At 37.4% G+C, this 24,321-nt stretch overlaps 2 protein-coding genes across 3 annotated transcripts in view; one reads left to right on the top strand and one right to left on the bottom strand.

The window, feature by feature from the left end:
- The window catches only part of LOC311292254 (protein unc-13 homolog A), a 75,230-nt gene extending 70,570 nt beyond the window's left edge, over positions 1-4,660 (top strand). For both annotated transcript variants that reach the window (XR_014627699.1, XM_084411869.1), the window contains exons 39-41: positions 1,849-1,941; positions 2,761-2,920; positions 3,962-4,660. Coding sequence is in view for 1 of the 2 variants with exons in the window: in XM_084411869.1 (XP_084267995.1) it covers positions 1,849-1,941; positions 2,761-2,920; positions 3,962-4,250 (542 nt within the window). In the remaining variant the exon portion in view is untranslated. The remainder of the gene's footprint in view (positions 1-1,848; positions 1,942-2,760; positions 2,921-3,961) is intronic.
- A 9,511-nt stretch (positions 4,661-14,171) lies between these two features.
- Positions 14,172-24,281, bottom strand: LOC311291762 (RNA-binding protein MEX3B). The gene is made up of 3 exons (XM_084410996.1): positions 23,867-24,281; positions 22,983-23,448; positions 14,172-17,731 (listed from the first exon to the last, which is right to left on the bottom strand). The coding sequence occupies exons 2-3, from the start codon at positions 23,410-23,412 to the stop codon at positions 16,404-16,406; spliced, it is 1,758 nt and encodes a 585-aa protein (XP_084267122.1). The 5' UTR covers positions 23,413-23,448; positions 23,867-24,281; the 3' UTR covers positions 14,172-16,403.
- Positions 24,282-24,321: the final 40 nt, after the last annotated feature.

The raw sequence follows: 24,321 nt of genomic DNA, 5'->3' as shown, positions 1-24,321 counted from the left end.
CATTATTGCAGATACTGATATTTATATGTCTTTTATGTAAGTGTTCTGCACACACTGCTGCCCTCTGCTGGATCGCTATTTACTTGCAGTCCAGTAAAATAATATTTAAAAATTTAAGTAAACTGATAAAATATTTAATCCTGTAATAAGAATTGTTTTATTTTGATTGTTTTTATTTAAAAAATATTTTGTATATAGGGCTGGGAAAAAATTTATTGTCCTTATTATTATAAGGGCAATATATATTTTGCCCTTATAATAGAACAATAATATTACAACAGTAATCTATTTCAATCATTTAATATATTTCAATCATTCATTTTTTTTTTTTATAATTAAGAGTTGTACTAGAAAATTAAAAATAATGTAATAAAATGTTAATAACTTACCACTCTTCAGTTTCATATGAATGATTGTAAAAAAAATATAAAAAAAAATAAAGAAGGTGACTGCAACTTTTTTCCCCCAGAATTGTGAGTTTAAATCTCACAGTCCCCGATCACATTTAAGATATTGTAAAATAATAATTAAGATGTTTATCAACTTTTAATTGAGAGACAATATTTGACCCCTTTGCTATTTATTCATGAGGGCATTTTATATCCCTGTAATTAGAATGAGCGTATCCTAAACCCATGGGCGAGGACCCATTGGAGGGCAAGTCTGGTGCCAGCAGCCGCGGTAATTCCAGCTCCAATAGCGTATACTAAAGTTGTTGCAGTTAAAAAGCTCGTAGTTGGATCTCGGGAGCGGGCCGGCGATATAGTTATATACATCACTATTTGTTTTTATTTTTCATTAATTGTTTTACATTTTTATTTAATTTTGGCTTTTAATAATGGATATTCCTGGGGGTTTATGGTGCCATTGATTTATAAGGACATATTTTTACCATATAAAAATGAACTAAATTGTTTAAATATTTATTTTATTTATTTATTTATTTATTAAAATTTTATATCAAATACTGTGACTTAACAGAAATAAATTAAATACATTTTGGACTTTTTTCCTGAGAATTGTGAGAGAGAGAAAAATCGCAATTTATTTATTTTATATATATTTTTTAAGCTGTTTTGCATGCTGAATAATTATGTTTTTCTGCGATATTCAAGGATCTATGCTATTGATTTATGAGGGCATATTTTCCCCTCTCTCTCTCTATATATTTTTTTCCTACTTTTTTATTTTGTCTTTAAATTTATTTCAGATTTTATTTACATTTATTTTGGCTGCTGCTAATTGATTTTCAGGGTTTTATGATGCCATTTATTTATGAGGGCATATTTTGACCATATAAAAGTTAACTAGATTATTTGTTTTTCATTCCATTTTATATCAATTAATCAATTTTTTAAAAACTTTTTTCTGAGAATTGTGATGGAGGGAAAGTCAGAAAGTTTATTTATTTTCAAGCTGTGTTGCATAATGCAAAACAATTATTGAATAAGATAAATGAGTGCGAATCTTTCTGTTTTTCTGCAATATTCAGGGATCTACGCAGCCTGAGTCCGTAAAACACAGTGATTTAATGTTATATGTTTTATTTTATTTATACCTTTTGTTTAATCTTTTTATTTGATGGAAACAAGCTTCCATACTTCCAAACAATCAATCCCTCGAGCTTTTATTTTTAAATCCCTCAAGCTTTTATTTTTAAATCCCTCAAGCTTTTATTTTGGCGGGAAACTGCTGTAAACGTCTGTCCACAAAAAGGTTTAAAATGATGCAAGTGTCTAAATTAAATGCAAGTTCCCGAATGCAGGATAAACCTGTAGGCTATTAAAACAGCATCGTCAGAAACCTTCCATTTGGTCCACGCTCTGACCTTTGACCTCTGACCCTCAGCCTCTGGAGTGGATGATGCAGTGGGTGAGGTGTCCATGACGGTGGAGATCTTCAGTGACCCGAACACAGGAGGACACAAAATCACAGTCAAAGGTGCTTTACACCCCTTTACATCTGCTTTTATATCAGTTTATCCCTCATCCTTCTCTCGCACTTTGTAACACATTGTTCCCTCACGGGTCAAAATGATCTGAAGCCTTTTTTTTTTTTCCTGTCCAGAAAGCTTATTTTATGTCATCTTGATCATATATTTCCTGTTTTTTAAAGCAATCTTTTGGGGAGATTTTTTTGTTCTTTTTTATTTACCTTCAAATTACTAGATTTGATCATTAAATAAATAGTAATCTAAGCACATATTCCTCACATTCTTTCATCTTAAATTCAAAATAACTCACAATTTCATGCATAACCATTTTAATTCAGCTCTAAATATCTTACATTGTGTGTATTTGCCGACCTCTTGTGGAAATATAATAATATATCATGATATTTAATGACTCTAGATGTCCTCATATCTCTATATGGAGTAAACCAGCTGTTCCTCTGGGTCCTAAAGTCAGTTCAGTTCAGTGTGCATTCAGATACACATGTAGACATTATAAAATCATTTTTTTCTGGTAAAGTTTTAGCATTTTCAACTTGAATTATGAGCATTTTTAGGTTTTTCTATGTGCACTGAAACATTCCTCGCATTCCATTCATTCCTAAGGGAGTCAAAGTGACACAAGAGGATTTGTTACTTTTTTTTAAATTTCAACCACAAAACTCCTCAAATCCATTAAATTTTTTGTGTGTGTGTGTGTATTCGTGGTTCAAGTTCGACAAAAGTCCTGATGAAAAAAATAAAAGTGTTTCGGGTCAAAATGCCCCGAGGGAAGGAGGAGTTTGACTGTGTTTGTGTGTGATTGACAGTTGTCTCAGCCAATGACCTTCGCTGGCAGACGCAGGGGATCTTCCGGCCCTTCGTGGAGGTCTACATCGTCGGCCCGTATCTCAGTGACAAGAAGAGGAAGTTCGCCACCAAATCCAAGAACAACAGCTGGTCCCCGAAGTTCGCCGAGTCCTTCCAGTTGTAGGTTTCTCACTGTTATACGCTGACTTTCACGACAGTACCTGTGTTTCCATCCGGAGTTAAGAATCTGAATAATGTTGCATTAAACATTTGCAAATATTGCAATGTGAAATTGGAGAAAAATATCAGTAATAAAAATGTAAGTTGCTGCAAAAAAAAGTTTATCCACCTCAAATTTTTTTTGTGCATCTTGCCGTTTTCATTCAGCATTTTATGCAATATCCCAAAACGAGCATAAAAATGTGGATGGAAATATAGCTATTGATTAATGAAGGCATATTTTACTTTTTAAAGTTTATAAATATATTTATGTATTATTATTTATATTTCTATGCATTTATATTTTTTCGCAATTTTTATTTATTTACATTTGATATCAAATACTTCAATTTATTAGAAATTAATTAATCTGAATAATTTTGGATGCCTTTGATTTATGAGGACATATTCTTCCTAATCATATAAGAATTTACTTATTTATTTACATTTTATGTCAAATACTTTCATCTCAGAAATGTATTAATCTGAATAATTATAGCTGCTACTAATTGATTTTCATGGATTTGAGAAGCCATTGATTTTGGCTGCTAACTCTAAAATCTAATTAGCATTTAAAATAATCAAGAACGCACAAAAAACCAAAACACATTCATAAAACACCTAAACATGCTAGAACCCGTTTAATAATAAGTATATGATAAAAATAAGACTGATTACTTTAATTGTTTTAAACTACAACAATTAAAAATATATATTTTTAAGTATAAAAATGTGTAAAACTAATACTATTAAAAATCATTTTCATTAATATAAATAATAATAAAAATAATACTGATCACTTCAGTTGTTTTACACTACAAAAATAAAAATAATATTTTTAAGTATAAAAATTAGTGAAATGCAATAAAATTAAAATAAATTAAAATAATACAGATTTTTTTTTTCAAAATGACTACAATTAACATGAAAACTAAAAAAAAGTTAATGGTTATTAAAAATATGAATTTTTTTTTGTACTGATGTATAAATGTGTGTGTGCAGTGTTCTGGGCAGCGAGCTGGGCCCCGAGGGCTACGAGCTGCAGGTGTGTGTGAAGGATTACTGCTTCGCGCGCGAGGACCGTACGGTGGGCCTGAGTGTGCTGCACCTGAAGGATCTGGCGTCGCGCAGCAGCGCCGCCTGCTGGCTCCCGCTCGGCACGCGCGTGCACATGGACGAGACCGGCCTCACCGTGCTCAGGATCCTCTCGCAGAGGAACAACGACGAGGTCGCCAAAGAGTTCGTCAAGCTGAAGTCGGACCAGCGCTCGGCCGAGGAGGGCAGGAGCTGAAGCTAAAGCTAAAGCTAAAGCTAGCGAGAAACTGTCCTGCAAAACACACGATCATAACCAGGGTTTGAAATTAACATTTCTGGTGGTAAACGCTGTCAAATCACGAGCCAATTTGGCGGGTTACTCATTATGTTTACTCACTTTGCTGGGGAAGTTCGTGCAAGTCAATTCTGCGCAGATTTAGCGCAAATACTCGTGAGTCGTCATGATATATTAAATACGGCGTATTGTGCATAATCTGATTAATCAGATTGACACTATGAAAACAAAACTTGAATTGCACTGAATAATTACGCTGGTGTTTTCTGTAGAGAGATGCGTTTGAATTAGTTTCATAATTAATTAATTTTGCAAACACAGTTGATGTAACTGTCATAACTAACAATTAGCAATACATAATGTCACAATGCAAAAAAAAAAAAAAAAACCTGAGAAATGTTTGCTAGAAACTCAAAAGTAAAACATCTGGACACATGCAAGTAATTAAAATAACATTTACGTATGAATGCATGCAGGGTTTCAAATTAAGACCCGCCAACCCGTCGACAGTGGCGGGAAACGCTGTTAAATCAAGAGCCAACTGACCCTTCGCTAAGCCACGCCCGAAAACCGCCACAGGCCAATCGTGGCTTAGCAACCGTAACTAGGCGCGGGAGGTCTGGCAAGCTTTCGAGCGAGGGAAACATGCCGAAGCGTTGTACGTATGGATTGTGCAAATCTGATACCAGGTATCCTAAAAGTTTGGATGGCGGGGGGGAATTTTTTCCCTTCCCGAAACCTAAAACCCAAGGGGAGAAATGCCGGGCGTGGACCAAGCAGTGTGGGACGCCCCATTCACAACTAAATGTCGACAGGATTAACAAAAACACCTACGTTTGCTCCACGACGTGTGAGCAGTAGCCCGCCGCGCTAAAAATATAAGCGGGAGAATGTTATCATTGCAAAGTGGGCAGGCTAATGTCTTGTGTTTATTCCACAAGATTTATGGATAAGCTGTTTGATTTGTAATTATTAGAATATTTTCAGATTTCACTCACCCTGCTGTGCATGAACAGCTGTTCCTCAATGTGTGTGTTTCCCATTTGAATGGTCAGCGTACGAGACGGCTGCTGCTTGCGCTGGGACCTATAGGCTTTATAGCTTCAATTTTGATTAAATTATGCATATTATGTCGTGGATATATCCCTCGAATGCATACTGCAGTCCCTTATGTCTTGCTCTCTCAGATATTTCACCTGTTCGCCAAAAATGACTAATTATCTCCTTGGGAATGTCTGACACCGCTGCATGCATGCTGTAATAGACGTGCCAGGCGCGAAAGCTTGTCAGGCGTAGCAACAGTAACTAAGGAGGGCGGGGCTTAGCGAAGGGTTAGTTTGGCATGTTACTTATTATATTTACTCGCTTTGCCGGGGAAGTTCGTGTAAAACAAATCTGCGCAGATTAAGCACAAATACCCGTGAGTCGTCATGATATATTAAATACAGTGTATTGTGCAGAATCTGCTCATATCTGCTTACTTGAACACACACGTCACTACACAACTAATAACGGCGCGCTTGTTCATTAGCATTGAAGCATTAGCGGAGATTAAAAAGCATTTTGTTAACAGAAAATACATTGTTATTTTCCAACATCCTGCATTTTCTGATGGTCTTTGATCTGTCCTCCTAAAACACAGTTTTGGTGAAAAGCATGAGGATTAAAGACAGGATTTTGTTTGAATAAGAAATTAATGTATGAAATCCGAGTTTTATACTGTGTATAAATATGATCTGTGACGTATTTCTTTCTTTCTTTCTTTTTTTTCGGCTAGTAGATGTTCTGAATGCCGATAACGTTAACATTTAGTAGCCAAATTGGCCGGTGAGTGAAAGTTAATTTCAAACCCTGATCATAACACAGAAACAGGCGAATCTGCACGGATGAAAGCAATCTGATAATAATGATGTCAACCTGGAATATGAACATTGACCTCGTTTACTTGCATAGCAGATCATCGTCTAACATCCTCCGCTGAGAAGACTGTAGATTTAACTCTACACACTTTGTTTTGCACTTGAAGGGCCGCATTTAAGTTCCACGGACAGCCCTAATGTTCAGCACAATGGTTTAATGTGTTACGCCATCTCTGATTGGTTCTTTACACATTCCCTTGGCCAATCAGAGAGCGCCACCTGCGCTCACGTCAAACGAGAGTGTGAATATCCAGAGATGTTCACGTGCCAGATTCATGTTTTCAGTCTGAATTTATTTGTCTTGATATATATTAGGGCTGCACGATTAATCAAATTAAAACTGTAATTGTGATATGGTTAGTGCGATTATCAATATGCGATGCGTGTTTCAGAGTGAAGCACGGCGCTGTGTTGATTTACACGCAAGCTCATAATCCAGTCACTCATAATGTGCTTTTGAAAACGCAACGTGCAAAACATCTTCCCAAACTTGTAAATAAACCTGCTGGTGTTACAGAAGATGAGCTTTAGAGCCTCCTGTGGGTTCCCTAAATTAAAGTTTGATGGTTTAACGTTTGAAAAGGAAGAAATTATGTAAGAAATTATGTCAATAAAATATTGGTATATATATTTAAATATACTTATTGATATATATATATATATATATAATTTTTTTTTTATATTTCTTTTTAATACTAAATTTGTAATTTTACAGTGAAATATTACAGTAGTAATATTTCTTATTTTTTATTATATTTAATATTTTTATTTGGTAATAAAAGTCAAACTCTAACGGTAACATTTTAACATTTCAAAATAAAGAAATTAAGACCATATTAATAATTTAAATTATTATTAAAATGAATAATAAATCATTATTATTACTATATTATTTTTGGAATACTACATTTGTTATTTTACAGTAAAATATTACAATAGTAATATTTCCTTATTTTGTATTATATTTAACATTTTTATTTAGAAATAATAGTCAAATGTATTTTTTTTAGCGTATTGCACAATGCACATCATTTCAAAACAGCTTCACAGAAAATGTTGTTCATGTTTATAATACTTTAATTTATATATATATATATATATATATAAATAATTATAATTTTATAGAAAACAGAAAAATTGCAATTCGATTTTCCCCCCAAAATTGTGCAGCCCTAAAATATCTAATTACCCAGATCAACTCGTCAATGATCCTGATTAACACTCAGTGGTTTTTACTAATCAAACTGTAAGTTGTGTTGATTCTGACGTGACGTGAGCGCAGAAAACTATGATGTGATATTGAGGTGATGTAACACTCCTCATGATGATGTTCCGATCACATGCACACACCCACAATGCATTGCGGCCTTGAGTTACCCAGAAACCCCTTCCAGACCTCTGTGTTTTACAGACCGCTGAACGGAAACGCACTTCGTGATTCGTTGGGAATATTTTGCACTTTCTGCATGTCGAGTCCCGCTTTGGATTGTGTTCTCCACACGTCTGAGTCTTCAGCATGATGAAGATGAGCCTTAACACACACTGTGACTCCACTGCAGATCAGACGCCGTGCATTATGGGGCTTTCGTTCGTTTCTTTGTTTGTTTGTGTCCAGAAATACTCAATAACCACCGCAGGACTGATGTTTGTCCAGGCGTTCAGATGACGGAGTCAGACGTTTGTCTTATGAGTGTTGTGAAGTCCTCAAACGCTCTTTAATGTCGTCCGCTTGGGTTTAATGGTCGACGCTGCTGAGAGACGTCAGAAACGCACTTTTGACATTCAGGCCGACGGTATTACAAGATCAGAAATGTTTTTTTGTCTGGGCTGTGTCGTATTTGTAATGCTTTTTCGTGAGTCGTCTTCAATAATGCATAATTCTAGAGCAATACACTGGACTGAAACAGGAACGGATGCATTAAAGGAATAATTCACCCAGAAATGATCCTTCACACTCATGCACGGCAAAACATGCTGTTCTTACTCAGTGTTTTTGTCTTGTTTCCAGTCCAAATATCTAAAAATTCTCAAATCAAGATCTAAAGTAGTAAAAGGCCATAAGATATTATGTCTTGTTTTCTGGGGAAATAAATCAAAATTTTAAGTTGTTGCTTCAAAAAAGCAAAATTAAGATTATTTTTCTGACGCCATTGGCTGATAATTTTGCTTGTTTTAAGCAAAAACTCACTTAATTTTTATTTATTTCCCCAGAAAACAAGACATAATATCTTTAGACAAAAAACTTTAGTAAATGCATCTTGATTTGAGAATTTTTAGATATTTGGACTGGAAACAAGACGAAAAGCATTTTTTGCCGTGTGTTGTTCCAATGCAAGTGAGTTAGGAGAGAATTGACTCTTTTCCTCTCATAAATCTATTATAAGTCATAACAAAGACTTTAGATACACAAAGTATTACTATGAATGGGAGAAAGTGCAATGCGCAATATGGCGGAATAAGCCCCGCCCTCTAAATAAAAGAGCCAATCGCTGATTAGTAAAGTCGTCGCATCACTGCAGCTCAGAGTTTGCGGACTTTCTGAAGCTCAGATGTTTATTTTCTTCCCAGATATGTTTGGAAGGACACGAGGAAGAGATGATCTTCAGGTGAACTGTCCCTTTAAATGAGCGAATCCGTCGGGACTGCTCTGATAAACGTGGCCGGATTGAGCCAATCAGATCAGCTATTTTAGACTAAACCACAGTGCAATTAAGTGTGTTTGTAAAGTTAGTTGGCGGTTTAATTTAAACTGATTTAACACGTTTACACTGCAGAGTATTTGTATCCGCACTGAATACTTGCTGTACATACTCGCTGTTAGAGGACGAATCAGTCGGCTGTGATCCTTCACTTCTACTGTCTTTATACAAGCTCATGGGGTTATTGTGAATGATTAATCAGTTCACTACATTTTTTATTTATTTATATGTGTTTGTATGTATATATATATATATATATATATATATATAGATGCACAAAATTTGTATATATTATTAGTGCTGTCAAGACGATTAATCGCATCTAACAAGTTTGTAAATATATTATATATGCATGTGTGTATATGTATATATATACACATACGTACATATATATTCACAGACTTTTGTTAGATTAATCGACTTGACAGCACTAATGTAATATATATATATATATATATATGGGATTAATCGACTTGATGACACTAATATTAATATATATGCGATTAATCGTGAATAATCGACTTGACAGCGCAAATATATGTGATTAATCGCATATATATCTATATTAGTGCTAAGTTGATTAATCGCAATTAATCGCATATAAATCTATATATTAGTGCCGCCAAGTCGATTAATCGCAGCTAACATAAGTTTGTAAATATATAATACATATAAAAAAATTAAAAATGTAAGTTTGTTGCACATCTGAACACTTTATTTTACTATAATTGATATACTATCATAGTTTTTGTTAATACTTTGAATTAGATTTTATTTTTGTATTTTCAGTTTTCATTTTCATTTTTGTTAAAGTTTTAGTAATATAGTAGTGTTTTTGACAATTTTATTATTATTTTCCTTGAATATGTCTATAAAGTTTAAGTTTTGATTATTTTAGTTCAAAATGAAAATGAGAAACGTTGGCCTTTTTTTTTACATATATTTTATTGTATTTCAATTTAATTTCAAATAACGAAAATGTTTTATTGCATTAGTTGACGATAATAACCCCATTTTTTCGTTGACTTTAGCGTGTTGTGGAAAATACGATTTCTTTTTCAAACCAGCTTTAAAATCCCTCTATGCTTGATTTCCTGTGAGACCAAACGCAGCGCAGCCACTGAATGTTGATTCACACGAGCCTTGACGTTAGAAAGATGGCAGAGACGTGATTTAAAACGCCTCGCACACACACACACACACACACGCTGAAGCACAAACGGGCATGAAGAGACTCATATGCATGCATGCATGCCCGCAGACGCTGTGAATAAAACCAAGTGCATGATGGGAAACCCAGTAAATGGTGGCAGCACGTGTCTCAATGTTAACCTGCCACAAACTGACCGGTCCGATTGACTTTCCTCTTTCACTGTTCGTTTTTCAAAAGAAGAGCTTGTGAATAATGTCTCTGATGTTCTTGGCATGAGTGGGTGTTTTTATACCGGGGATGTTTCTAATTTTAGTTTTTAACCATTTTGATTGTTCTTAATGAGGATGATAGTGGATTATTGCAGCATTTGCTTCCTATTAAAACAATAATGATCAACTGACTCTGTGTTTCTTATTAAAAACCTGCATCGATGGAGAAACAAGCTTTATTAAGTGACTTTGTAATAAACTAAAGGACAGACATGTGTGTAAAATGTTCAAGTCAACATGGGAAAATTGTGTTTGGGTCATTAATATGAAAAGGTTTGAGTCTTTGTTTCGGACATAAAAAAACGTTTGTGAAAAGGGGAAAAAGAAAATTAGCAATAAGTAGTAAAATTAAAGAACGCTTGTCCTTTACTTTTTTATTTGTCAGTGTTTTCCACATTAAAAGTAAAACCTTAAAAAACACAAAAAGTTGTGAGATAAATGCTTCCAAGGTCAAAGGTCATCGTATGGTGATTTTCCTCATCATACTGAAAACGTTCATTTCAATAGAATTTTTTTTTTTTTTATGTGGTTCATTTTGACATTGGTGTTATATATTGTTTAATGTTAGTGTGAAGAATTTTCATTAATTTTTTTTTTTTTACTTTTAAATGTAAAATTGTTTGATGTAATTATTGATTACGATCTGATCAGAATACCTTAATTTGTTAATTTAATCCCAAAATAAAAAAGTCATCCTTTATGATTAGCAATCTAGTAATAAACTCCAGATCTTAAATAACGTTAGGCTATAATATTATTAAAAGAATGACCCATTTAACAATCATGGCAGCTGTTAATTTCTGAACATAATTAATACACATGCCATTTCAAGTTGCTTGAAATGACAATAATGAATGAATATGAAGAGTGACCAATAGCATATTTATAAAACATGAACCTATATTAATACAAGCTTAAAAAAAATCATTCAAACAGCAGCAAGAAACAGTGTCACATGAACTCGTTTCATTTAATTCATGAAAAGATTAATGAAAAATCTTAGAATTAATCTTAAGAATTTTTCAAGAATTGCACTCAGGGACAGTCATAATAATTTGGAATGTTTAGAACATTACGTTCTCAGATAATTTCTTCAAAGCAATTAAGAATAAAACGACGGGCTTTTGTTCTTCTCTCCTCATGAAGTTGATTTGTCTTATTTGCACAGTTGTATTTTTTTTTTTTAAACTGAGAATTTACTTGATTATAAAATGTTATTGTAGTTTAACATGTAGCTAATGTTATGTTGTAATATTTTGTCATTTTTGACAAAAAAAAATTACCTTTTTATTATTTACTTCATCAGAATTGAACAAGTTTGGCACTTCCTGTGTGAAAAAACACAATCAAGGACATGATTCTAAAAGGTTAAATGGTGCTGATAAAAAGTGTCAAACGTTGTTCGCGGTCAAAAAAAGAGCACATTGGAAATGAATGGGACTTTCCTCTAGTGGAAGTGTTCGGTACTGCAGCCAAACACAGTATCACTGAAAGCTCATTTTTTTAGATATCAAGCTCAAATTTGGATCACGACTTGTTTAGGTTTATGGCTTTAATTTTCTCTGAGTTTTATAGTACAACGTGTTTTGGAAAAAACATATTTCATACAAAATTGTTTAAAGGGATAGCTCACCCAAAAATGAAAATTAGCCCATGATTTACTCACCCTAAAGCCATCCTAGGAGTATATGACTTTCTTCTCTCAGACGAATACAATCTGGGGCCGGTTTCACACAGATAGACTTTGACTATGGCTTAGATATAGTAGATAGTCAGACTTCAGATAGACATCTAAATCAGACCGTTGCACAAAGCACTGAAGACTCTGACTATCTTAAAGGAGAACTCCGGTCAATTTTAACATTGAGCTCATTTTTTTGTACATTTGGAGTGCTGTCAATACAGAGAACAACGACAAAAATCGGTGTTGCCTACACCGTGTTATCCTCGTTTTAAAATTTGCACCCTGTTGACTTCAATGGGGCAAGTTTTAAACCTGCTTTTAGCCTCTTAACATCCTTGATGTGTCATTACAAGTGCACAGGTCATGTGAGTGCATAGAACTCACGTGCATAGGTTTAGTACCTATGATCACGCGCGTGAACTCGACAATCGACTACTGTGGACTTCGACCGAAAACAGGAAGTAAATACAGGTATGTGCGCTGGCTGAATAAACATCATTTTTATTCATATCTTTCACATCTACTGCAGTCAGATTCACCCGTGTTCACTCCGAAGGAATCACTCACATGACCTGTGCACTTGTAATGACACATCAAGGATGTTAAGAGGCTAAAAGCAGATTTAAAACTTGCCCCATTGAAGTCAACAGGGTGCAAATTTTAAAAAGAGGATAACACGGTGTAGGCAACACCGATTTTTGTCGTTGTTCTCTGTATTGACAGCACTCCAAATGTACAAAAAAATGAGCTCAATGTTAAAATTGACCGGAGTTCTCCTTTAAGTAGGACTACAATGCAATGCATTCTGGGTAAAATAAGACACTTTTCAAAACAAAAAAAACATGGCGGATCGAGTAATCGCATTCAGCCGCTCAGTGCAGTTTACCCCCAGCGGAAAACATGTGTTTGTTGGAGGAGTGTAACAGTTACAAGGACATTTTACTTGGGAAATTTAGCGGAGAATGTAGAAACAAGAAGAAATGTTTAAATTATGAGCCATTTTCCCTTTTCTTTTGGCTGTTTGTATTTGTAATGTAACTGATTGTTACTGCTGGTTGCCAAGGTAACAGAGTCTTAGACCTGAGTTAGCCTGGGGGTAAGAGGTGTCTAATTTTTTTGGTTTAAATTAAGTCAGTCTTTATTTTAGTGAAACAGTCAGACTAGTCTATGAGCACATTTTAGACTTGTCTAACACTATAGACCAGTCTAAAATAGCTTTGTGAAACCGGCCCCAGAGTTATATTTAAAAAAGGCCTGGCTCTTCCAAGCTTTATAATAGAAGTGAATGGGTTTTTGTCTTTGGAAGTCCATTAAAGTGCTCCATGCATCTCTGGGGGTTAATAAAGGCCTTCTGAAGTGAAGCGATGCATACGTGTAAGAAAATCATACGCATTTAAAACTTTATCGACTAAAATAACTAGTTTCCGGCAGACAGCCACACACAGGTCGACTTACATCGTCATCCGCAAGTGTTTCTCTTGGGTCGTATGACGTATGATGTAGGAGTAGCGTATGGAAGGCCAACACATGCCAAACAGTTTCACACGTTTTGGCCCTTTTGGCCTTCCATAGTAGCGCAAGCTTTGACGCCTCTCGCGGTTCAAACACACAGCGCTGGGCAACCGCATTCATCATCACGTTGTGCGTCAAGTTCAAGTGTTTCTCTTGTGGCGTAATCGATGCGTACGGCCGTCTGCCGGAACCTGGTTATTTTAGTCGATAAAGTATTAAATATGGACATTTTTCTTACAGGAACATGTTATGAGTTACGCCATGTTACGTTCATATCACGAGTTAATGTTACTTACTAACTTGTAAATTAACGTTCAAATGAAAAGGAATCAAAATTAAATATTTTTGGGAACACAAAATTCTTCACTGTTATTTTTTAACAACAACAACGTTCACATTTTATTTTCTTGATCACCACAGAAAATTATTTTGACTAGTTTTTCATTTTAACAAAGTATTTTTGGGAATACAAAATATTCTTAACTGCTATCTACTTTAAAGTAAACTTTTAAATGTTGATTCATCTAAAAAAAACTTTTAACAGCAGAAACATTGATCAAAGGCGGCAAAACAAACTCCGTTCACATAGTTCTATTATCCCACACGTTACACACACCTTTAATATCACTGCGCACAGAAAGGAAGACACGGATACAAAGGTTTATTGTTTTACAGTACAAAAACAAAAACAAAAAAAACAAGATTTTATTAAAGAAGCATAAAAAATAAAACTCTTGATACATTTCTTATAACCGTCAAGTCAGCTCAAATTATACGTGTATACAATTGTTCCAGCTCACGGTTAAAAGGTCCATAAACTTTCAAATAAAATATATTTCAATTTTAAATTTCTTCAATAATTTTTTCTCATTTTGTTATAAATTGCCTATATGTTGCACACAGGAAAAACAGAAATATGGAAAATAAAGATAAATTTGCTGTAATAAAAGGGTCACATTATAATCTGGGATATTTATGTCAAGGTAAGCAAATAAATTGTAAAAATAAAATGTGTAAAAAAGTTTTTTTTTTTTTTTGTCTTTTCATTTTTAGAAAATTATTAGCTAATGCCTCATGGCTTCAAGACATGCAGAGTTTAACTTACAAATAATGATACATGTTTTAAAAACTACATTAAGTTGTACTTTTTGAAAACAAATCCCAATGATTGTATTGAGGATATTTACAATTTAGGCCTGAAAGTCTTATTGAAATAACTTTTGGTTCTGCGTACAAAAAGGATTAAAGCGAAGAACGTAAAAAAAAGGAAAGGAGAGCGAAAGTTCAGGGCAAAAAAAATTATTCATGGGAAAAACAGTGTCTGTCGTCGTTCCAATGCAAAACTGCCTGAGATTCGCCTCAGTTAAACCCTGTTCGAAGGGAAACGATTCAACTTCAGGTCAAAAACCACGAGTGATTCTTCACTGACCTTCATCGCCAAAACACGTCACTCACACACACACACACACACACACACACACACACACACACACACACGAGTGGGAAAAACTAGTCTTGTACCTTTACACTAAATCAGATTCTGGGGAAAAAAACGGCTCAGATTTACGACACGTCTCTCTATACAAATACTCTCAGTCCGAAGCGATTCGCGAAATCTGGAAGAGCGGAGAAGGTTCGTCACAATCTTCGTTTCTCGGCGGCGAGTTTCGCCACCAAGGCACCGTTTTCTGGCACTATCGATCACTTCAACACGCCAAAGAAAGGAGGAAACGGCGAGTCAAACGAGGAATAAAAAAAAAAACGAGTTGCGTGATCTTTAGAGAAAGAAACCTGTACAAAACATGCAAACCCAACAACAAAACCTCTTTCATAAGATGTGGAAAAGTCCCTCACTGAAGTGTACGGAAGCCCTGCGTGATTTAGCTGCCACACGGACTCAGTCGGGACTAAAAATCCTGTTTATTAGCGTTTCGCGTACGCGGGATGACCTGAAGTGTAGTGTGTAACCGGAAGCCCTTTAGAGTGTGAATTCATGGCTTGTCACTCACGTTAAAAAACCGTTCATCACGTTTAACGGCGGGAACCTAAGTGCGGGAACGCTTTAACCTCTTACGAGGGCCGGAAGACACTTTTAACTCCAGCGAAAGAACATTTCAATGTGTCGCAGTGCACAAAAAGCGATGGCTCTCACATACACACACACACACACACACACACACACACACACACATACACTCACAACAAAGAAACATTCGAGTAAACTTACAAAAACCTCTTGATAGAGGGCGCCGTTCACAACAGGTGAAGTTTCCGCACGTCCACGTTTAACTGTGAATGCCAGCGACCCTGTTTCAGGAGTGTAGATTGTTGGAATGAACTAACGTAACGTAACGCAACGCGACGTTCGTCCCAAAACATCAAGGAGCGTGAATGTTTTTAAGGTAGTGTGGCAAAAAAATGCACGGTTATGATATTTATAACATGTACTATTCTATCAGATTCAACATCAACTAGTACGTCAGATACGTATAAATATTAAGCATTAATATCTCTGGTGTTTTGGTCTAAATGAACGCAAGTTTTGCGTCTCACGCCGCCGTCGTCGTCGACTGCATTTAAAAACAGAATGCGGAAAACAACAAGATCTTTAGAAAATAATTTAAAAAACGACCACAGCGGCGGCAACCCTCTAAAAACAAACGCATCAGACAAAAAGTGCAGCGTAAAATACCTGCGAGTAGAAAAAGTCAAGAAGCATGAATGGAAAAAACCCATATGAACATGAACGGCTAGGATTACGCAAGTACTTGAGTGGGTAATAGTCATTTTCGTTTCATCATCATCATCATCATTGTTATTACTGTTGTCAATAAATCAGAATAGTGTCATATCTAATAATTACTCAGTCTTTAATAGTTTAGGAGAAGATCCGGATGCACTGCGAGGCAGGAATGTGACACACGGGACACTCGGGCTCTTGCGACTGGCAGATTTGCCCGGCGCAATCCATGCAGAAGAGGTTGTGTCCGCACGGGACTAGCGCAGCCGTCACTTCGCTCTCGCAACACACGTAACAGTCTCGCGGCACCATTCCTGCCAGGGCGCCCGCTTTCAGACGACCCAACATAGTAGAGGCGACGCCAACGCCACTTCCGCCACCTTCAGAGTCAGTTGGCGAGCCACCCAGGAGCGAAGACCCCGAGCAGGAGGAGTAACCGGTGGTGCTTCCGCCGCTACTGCTGCTGCTACCGCCTGAGAACGACCCGCCGCCGCCACCGCCGCCGCTCGTCTGCAACCAGGAGAGGGCGCTAAGCGGGTCGCTTTGAGCGCGGCGAGCTAGCGGGTGATCCGGGTCGGGCGATAGCCGCGGGGTTACGGCGCCGTTGCTAAGACCGCTGCTGTTGCGCCGAACCGGCTGCTGTTGTTTCGCGCCATTCACGAACGGAGCCCAGATGTTAGCGGCGCCGAATTCAAAACCCAAATCTTCGGTAGTCGCCGGCAAATTCGGAGTTGAGTCGCCGCCGGCGAATGAGAAGCTCCCGCCGGCGCTGCTCGTGCTAAAGGGGCTTGTTGGGCTTCCGGCGTCTGCCGCGCGGCGCGTCACCGAGAACGACTCCGCGGCGTTTGATAATGACATTTTGCGTGTGGATTGGTGAAGCTGCGATGGCGGAGGCGGCGGCGCCGAATGAGTGGCGCGCGACCAAAGCGCGCCGCTAAACCCGAGTGCCCCGAGCCCTTCTAAACTCACATCCGTCCCATTGCTGTGGAAGTCGTTATCGCCCTGGAGGTCGACGAATGCGCCGGTGCGTAGCGTGATGTGCGTTTCGATCTCCTCCCGCGCGCGGTCGACGTTCTCCGGCATCCCGGTGACCTCGAACACGGGGTCTTTCTCTCGGCTCGGCGTCACGATGTAGGTGTGCGTTTGCTGCTGGATGCGTTTGATCGTGGCTCCTTTGGGTCCCACTACTAGACCCACGACTCTGTAGGGAACGCGCACCTGGATGGTGGTCTGTCCCGGGAGGTTTGGCGGGCCGGGAAGGGAGCCGCTAGTGCCGGGTCCGCTAGCGCCCGCTTTGCAGCGCGAGGCTCGTATCATGGAGAAGTGCTCGGCTGCTGAGATGATCTCACGCTTCGCCATCTCCACGTCTTCGCGGCGACCCGTCACGATGAACACGGGCTCTTCTCCTCTCACGGGGGTTTTGATGTAGGTGTTTGTTTTTGCACGCAAAGCTTTGATCTTGCAGCCTGCAGAAACAACGAGAGAAAAACATTACATTGCTGAACTAGAAGCAGGGCTCGCACTAGGGGTGTGTGATGCATATCATCGACGATATCGCGATCGCTGTTTTAACAGGGTTCGAACCAGTGGTGTAGTCTAGTTTTTTGTAGTGAGTATACTCTATATAACACCCCCAGCTCCCCCCCGCCGCCGCATACTCACCCAGCCCAGGGCGTCACCCCATAAGCACCACCACACTCACTAATGCATACGGTATGCATCGACATGTAATTGAGAGCATTATGAAATACTAAGTGTTATCAACTTATTTATTTGTTATATGAATATGGTCCCTGAAGCACAGGTTTTATCAGTTGACAATTATCAACAATTTAAAAAAAAAAACCATTATAGGCACAAATACAAATTTACTTTTAGAAATGGTGTTTTTGAAAAAATTTTTATTTTAAAATACATTTTACTGTGCAATTCCTTTCTAATTAATTTGAGTTAGACCGAACTTTTATTTTGGTGGGTTGTAGACATTTGAGTTTCTGTGTGTTTTAATAAACTATTATTATTATTATTATCATTATTATTATTATTATGCCTGAAGTATACTCTGTGCAATAGTAATATATTTCTGTTATAATTTCTTGAAGTTATACAGAACTTTTATTTTGACAGGTTGTCGTAAAGACATAACAGTTTCTGTGTGTATATGAAACGAATGAATGACGATAGTTTTATCAAATGAAATGGTGAAATTCTCATCAAGTGACTCTCATAGCAGCTCTGCGATAAAAGTGCACATGTGTAGCTTACATCATGTCTCAATACAGTGAAACGCTGAAAACACCACGAGCGTGAGTCACGCGTGCTTCTGTGTGTGTGTGTGTGTGTGTGTAGGTTAGTGGAGCATAGCCTACACTGAGCGCTCATTCCCAGAGACGCGTAGAACAATTGCAGTCTCTTTTAGCTTTAATATTCATAGACACTAGTCCATATCGAGATTTGATTCATTGTACAGCAGCTACTTTTGATTTATTCATTCAAAAATAGCCTAATTCCGTGACGGTCTGCTTTATATATCAAGTTCCATTTGTGACTGGATTCCGCGATTCGATCCGTGGCTTCGCAAACACTGACGGGGTGAATTTATGAATGAAAGTGTGAAAGTTCTGACACAAAACGAAGTTGATACGTATCCTCACGCTTTTTTTAAGTGGGTATACGCAAATCCTTGGCCTTTTCTAGTGGGTATACGGCGTATACCTGCGTATCACGTAGACTACACCACTGGTTCGAACAGATACTGTCAAATAAAATTCCAGGACTTTAAGCACTACTTTTTTGGTTTTGAAGGACTACAATTAGAGATCTCACTTGTTAAATAATATCTTTATCTTCAAATTCTGAAAAAGGTAAATGGATAAATAAATAAAAACTAATGAAACAAAATGGTACAAATAAAGTGTAGCACATGCAATGACTGTAGTAACTTTAACTATTGAAAGGATACTATGACAAAGATAACGCTTTCTTATTCAAACTGATTTTTTTTTCTCATGAACACATGATTGAGCTGAAGAATGAAAGATGTATCATATACCTGGATATTTATGAGCAATATCACACTCATAGCCATGCGAAACACTTCTATATCTATATCAGACGGGCTGCAGCGTTCATTTTGCGTGAACATTTTTTTTATCAATAAAATTAATTTCACTAATTAATCACTCATTTCTTTCAATAAATTCAAGCACTTTTAAAGTACCTTTTAATAAATATGGCTGTTTTCAGGGGTTTTCCAGGACTTAAATTTCCAAAAGTCAAATTCAAGCACTTTAAGCCCCTTGTACGAACCGTTTTAACGTTGTGCAATCTGACATGATCAAGTACAACTAGTGCGCTTGTGCATTTAGAGCGCATGCTTTCACTGTGTGATTTAGTCTATTAAAATGCATTTAATGCCCTCAATATTCAAGATAAGGGGCAAAAAAAAATACCTCTCTGTGTCTTATATTTATATCACTTGATATAGTTAATATCACACGAATAGTGCCGTTTTTTCTCCAAATATCAGCATGATCACAAATGTGATTTTGATTTTATACAACAGTTCAATAAACAAGAAGTTAATATTAACTGACTTATATTTTAGACACAATATTGCCAAACAAGTTTTTGCTCTATTTCACCAACAAAAATAGTTCCAGACAGACGAAGGACCGTTTCGCGTTTCTGAGCAACACACGGTGGCGTTTCGTTACTGAATGAATGAACGAATCGGTTGAATGAATGATTCTATGACTCACTTATTAAGAGTCAAATGCTTCGTTCCGTTTAAATGAATCGGTTAAATCTCAATGACTCACTCATTAAAAGTGACTCACTGCCACCTACTGGCGGTATTAATTTCCCATTTAAAGTATGTTTTCATTTTTAAAATAATTTCAAATATTCAACATTTTATGTTTAAAACATCAAAACATTATTTATTCATTTGTAACAGCAGTTTAAATGCATCTAAACGCCGCTTCTGTTTCCTCGGCACTGCAAAGATTAATTTTATTGATACTGATTTCATTTGATTAGTAACAGCCCTATTGTGTCTTATTATTCTAATTGAATTTACTGATTAAATGTAAGAATTTGACAACAGATATTCATGAGATAATGTTCCATGAAAGTCTAGTATGTACACATGTAAAGATAAGAATAAAAATCCATGCTTAAATTTATCAAAGCGTATTTTAACTCAATTTAATACAAATGCAGTTGACATTAAATTGTTTCAGCAGCAGCATGCTTTAATTCAAAACTATTTATAATAAAATGATGAAGAATATTCAGTTTGTATTAATGTACTCACTAATAAAAGTATTTAAAATAATTGAGACAACATGGTATGTTCATTTTTATTTAAATAATCTCACAAGAACATAAGGTTTAAAAATTAAAGCAAAAGGGAATTATGACATATAAATGTATATATTTTAATCATTAATAATATACTGGAATTGTTATATTCAACATCAATAATAGTGACACTTTTTCGATCAAGTGTATAATCAATTAAATAATGCCCAAATAAATATCCGTAAGTAAACCATTTAAAATTAAACTTAACTTATTATATAACATTATTTATATTATTAATTTGTAGTCGAATGCTACAGTTTTTAAAGGAATCATGAAGATGACATGATTTAAATTAATTAACAATAATTAAATTAACATTTTAGATTTTTTTTTATTTTTTTTTTTTTTATTTAATAATAATATTTATACAACACATTTGAAATAATTCCAGTATATTATTGAAAATTAAAGCCAATTACAGTGACACCTCATTGACTACCATAAATCAAATTGCATAACCAGGTCACATGTTGTTGTTGTTCAGTAATGTTCTGCTATAAAAAAGATATGAAGATGATGTGTACAAATTATGCAGTTTTCTAATGAGCTCGTTCATTTTTTTAATGAATTTGTCAAATGAACTAACAAAAGGCAAAATGTACATAATACTTTAATATAACAGCTCCAGTTTATTTATCCGAGTCTCTATGTGGTTCTATGTATTTTTTTATCTCTATGCATTGGTTGTTGTTCTTTATCGTGAAGCACTTTGGGCAACTCGTGTTGCATTACACTGTGCTATACAAGAATGAAGAAAATATTATCGTCAATAAAGTAACACTATATTATAGTTTTATCGATCACGTGTTTCCATTGTTAGCAAACAGAGACGCACTGTTCCTTTAAATCCGCGAGGCTTCTTTCGCTCAGCCAATGGCGCGCGTGCTCGGTGACGTCATAGCGCGAGCCCGAACGCATGGCAGTTCAAACAAAGAGAACAATGCCGCTCCGGGCCAAAACCTCGCGGCTCGCGCATAAATCACACTTGTTTTACACACAAACACATAATGCATGGACTCGTTTTAATTATTTTAGCAGGCGCGTGCATCAGACGGCGCGCGCGCGCTGAAACACGCCTTTAGTGTGGCCCTTGCATAACTCATATCCTCACATGACCCCAGTGCATGCAGAAGAGCGGATAACGCTCAGCTAAACGCGATCAGAGATCAATAATCAGCAGACAGTGAGATGGGCGTGAGGCCCGTGAATCCGCATCGGTCGATACGAGTCTCTTTTGTCTGGTTTCGAGCGCGAGACACGTCCAGACCCCCTCCTCCCTCTCCAAACCCCTCCTCCAACACTAACAACAGAGCAGAACATCCATCCGAGCCTCCATCGACACACTACCGAGGTCTATAAACAACAAATATCGGCCAAACCGAAAGAAAGTACGAAAACACTAACGCATGCATGCAAAAACAATAACAGAAACATAAAGCATGTGCAACTGGCCGCTCGCTGGCTGCTTATAACGCTTAACTATTGTTCTGATGCAACTGCATTGTTTATGATGCCTAGGAACAGAAAGGAAGACTAAATCTTAGTAAATATTCAAATTTGGTTTTTGCATGCAATCTCAGGCACCAATAACACTATTAAAGTGAGGATGTCCCTATTGTTCGAATGCAGTGCGTTTGCTAGTTATGCTCTGGTGGAACAAAGAAAAAGGTAAACATTCACATTTTCAGTGCAATTACGCGGTGAACAATCTCACACACGACTGATACTAGTGTAAGATTGTGTTTTTATTGTTCAAATGCATTGCATTTGTTGTTTATAATCTCTCGGAATATAAATTATCTTATTAAAATATTTATAATTTGCATGCAAATATCTACTTGCATGCTTTTTTATTATTCAAATGCATTGCATTTCTTGTTTATCATCTCTTGGAACAAACAAATAATCTAGTTAAAATGCAAATAACAACTTGCAATGCTTTCCTTTTGTTCAAATGCGTTGAAAATAGTTGTTTGCATGCAAAACATTTTAATAATGGTGTATGTTATTAATCTATCTATCTATATCTATATATCTATATCTATATATATATAGAAAGAGAGAGAGAGTTTATAATCTCTTGGAACATCCACAAATAATAATATTAACATGCAAATTATTACTTGCAACGCATTTAAACAAAAGGAAAGCATTGCAAGTAGTTATTTGCATTTAAACTGTTATTTTAATAAGTACTTGTGTAACAAGAGACTATAAAGAAATGCAATGCCTTTGAACAATGGGAAAGCACTGCATGTATTTGTTCTGCCACTGATCAATCTCAGACAGCAATGGGACGGTTTCCTATTGTTTATGGTCACATGTGAGTGAATGTTGCAGTGGAGGTACCTTGTCTGCCGACGATCTCCGCCACATGCTCTGACGTGGGCACGGGCACACACTCGGTCATGTTGACACTTCTCTTGCGGAGCACCGAGCTTTGTTCCCCGAGGATGGAGGAGGAGTGCGGGCTGGCCATGTGGTACCCGTACTCCGGAGAGGGCGAGCAGGAACCGGGAGACTCCCGCGAGCCGTTCGAGTGCTCGAGCATCTGCAGGTCCACGTAACCCCCGGGACCCCCTCCGTTACAGTTCTCCACGGCGGTCCCGTCCAGACAGTCCACCTTCTCCAATGACATGCGTGACAGCTGATCCAGGGCGAAGCGAAGCGCCTCCTGATGCTCCTCGTCCCGGGACTCCTGCTCGCTCTCCCGGGCCCCGGTGCTGCTCACAACCATCTCGTGATCCATGATATCGGGATGAAACAAGGGACTGGGCATAGTTATCCCGCGTGTGCATCAGACACCCAAGCAAAACTAGAAGAAATAACACATTTAAACCATTAGAAGTGGCATAAACCGCTAAAGCTCGTGCGCGTGTTGTTTCCCAATTCGCGTCTCTTTTGTCTTTATTGTGAGCTTTAGCTCCGCGCGCGCGACTCACTTACTAACGGTTATATTTCTTGACAAGCGGCCGTTGTTACATATAGTCAAAGCACGTGACCACGACACTAAATCGGTTTAATAGCGAGTTATATTTTTTTAACGAGAGATATGAACGTTGAAAGCGAAGTGTTGTTGTTGTTGTTAGCCGAGCCGCTAGCCGGAGATGATCAGTCACATTGTCGCCTTTGTTTGTGGATCTCAGGCGCGCGCGCCACGCGGACAATCAAACCGGGCGTTACGGAAACCGGTGGAAGAGAAAGTCACGGTAAATGCCGTGAGAAAGCCTCACCTTAAGTCCTCCCGCGCCGCTCGCCGCTCTTATCTCGTGTTTTCTGGAGGATGAGGGTGATGATGATGCTAACCGCTAGCGGAGCTGCTAATTGTTGGGGGGCGGTTGGAGAAAAAGTCCGTTTTAAAAGCATCAATAAAAGAAATCAAACTCCAGCGCGCGGTAAAATCACGCGTCCCGCCTCGACGCCGCTCTGCTCATTGTTTTCTGGCCGTTTTCAACGCGAGAGGGGAATAGAGCGCGTTCTCCCGTTCCTCCGGTTCACCGTCTTTGTCTGTCTGTGTGCAGACGCACGCCACGCTCGCTCTCTCTCTCTCTCAACCGTCTCTCTCTCTCTCTCTCTCTCCCTCTCTCTCTCAGCCGTCTCTCTCTCTCTCGCTCTCAACCGTCTCTTTCTCTCTCTCTCTCAACCGTCTCTCTCTCTCGCTCACACGACGCTGACGTCACCCGGCGCA

This window comes from Rutilus rutilus, assembly GCF_951802725.1.
Source record: "Rutilus rutilus genome assembly, chromosome: 6".
Taxonomy (NCBI): domain Eukaryota; kingdom Metazoa; phylum Chordata; class Actinopteri; order Cypriniformes; family Leuciscidae; genus Rutilus; species Rutilus rutilus.
This window is presented reverse-complemented; position numbering and strand designations above follow the sequence as displayed.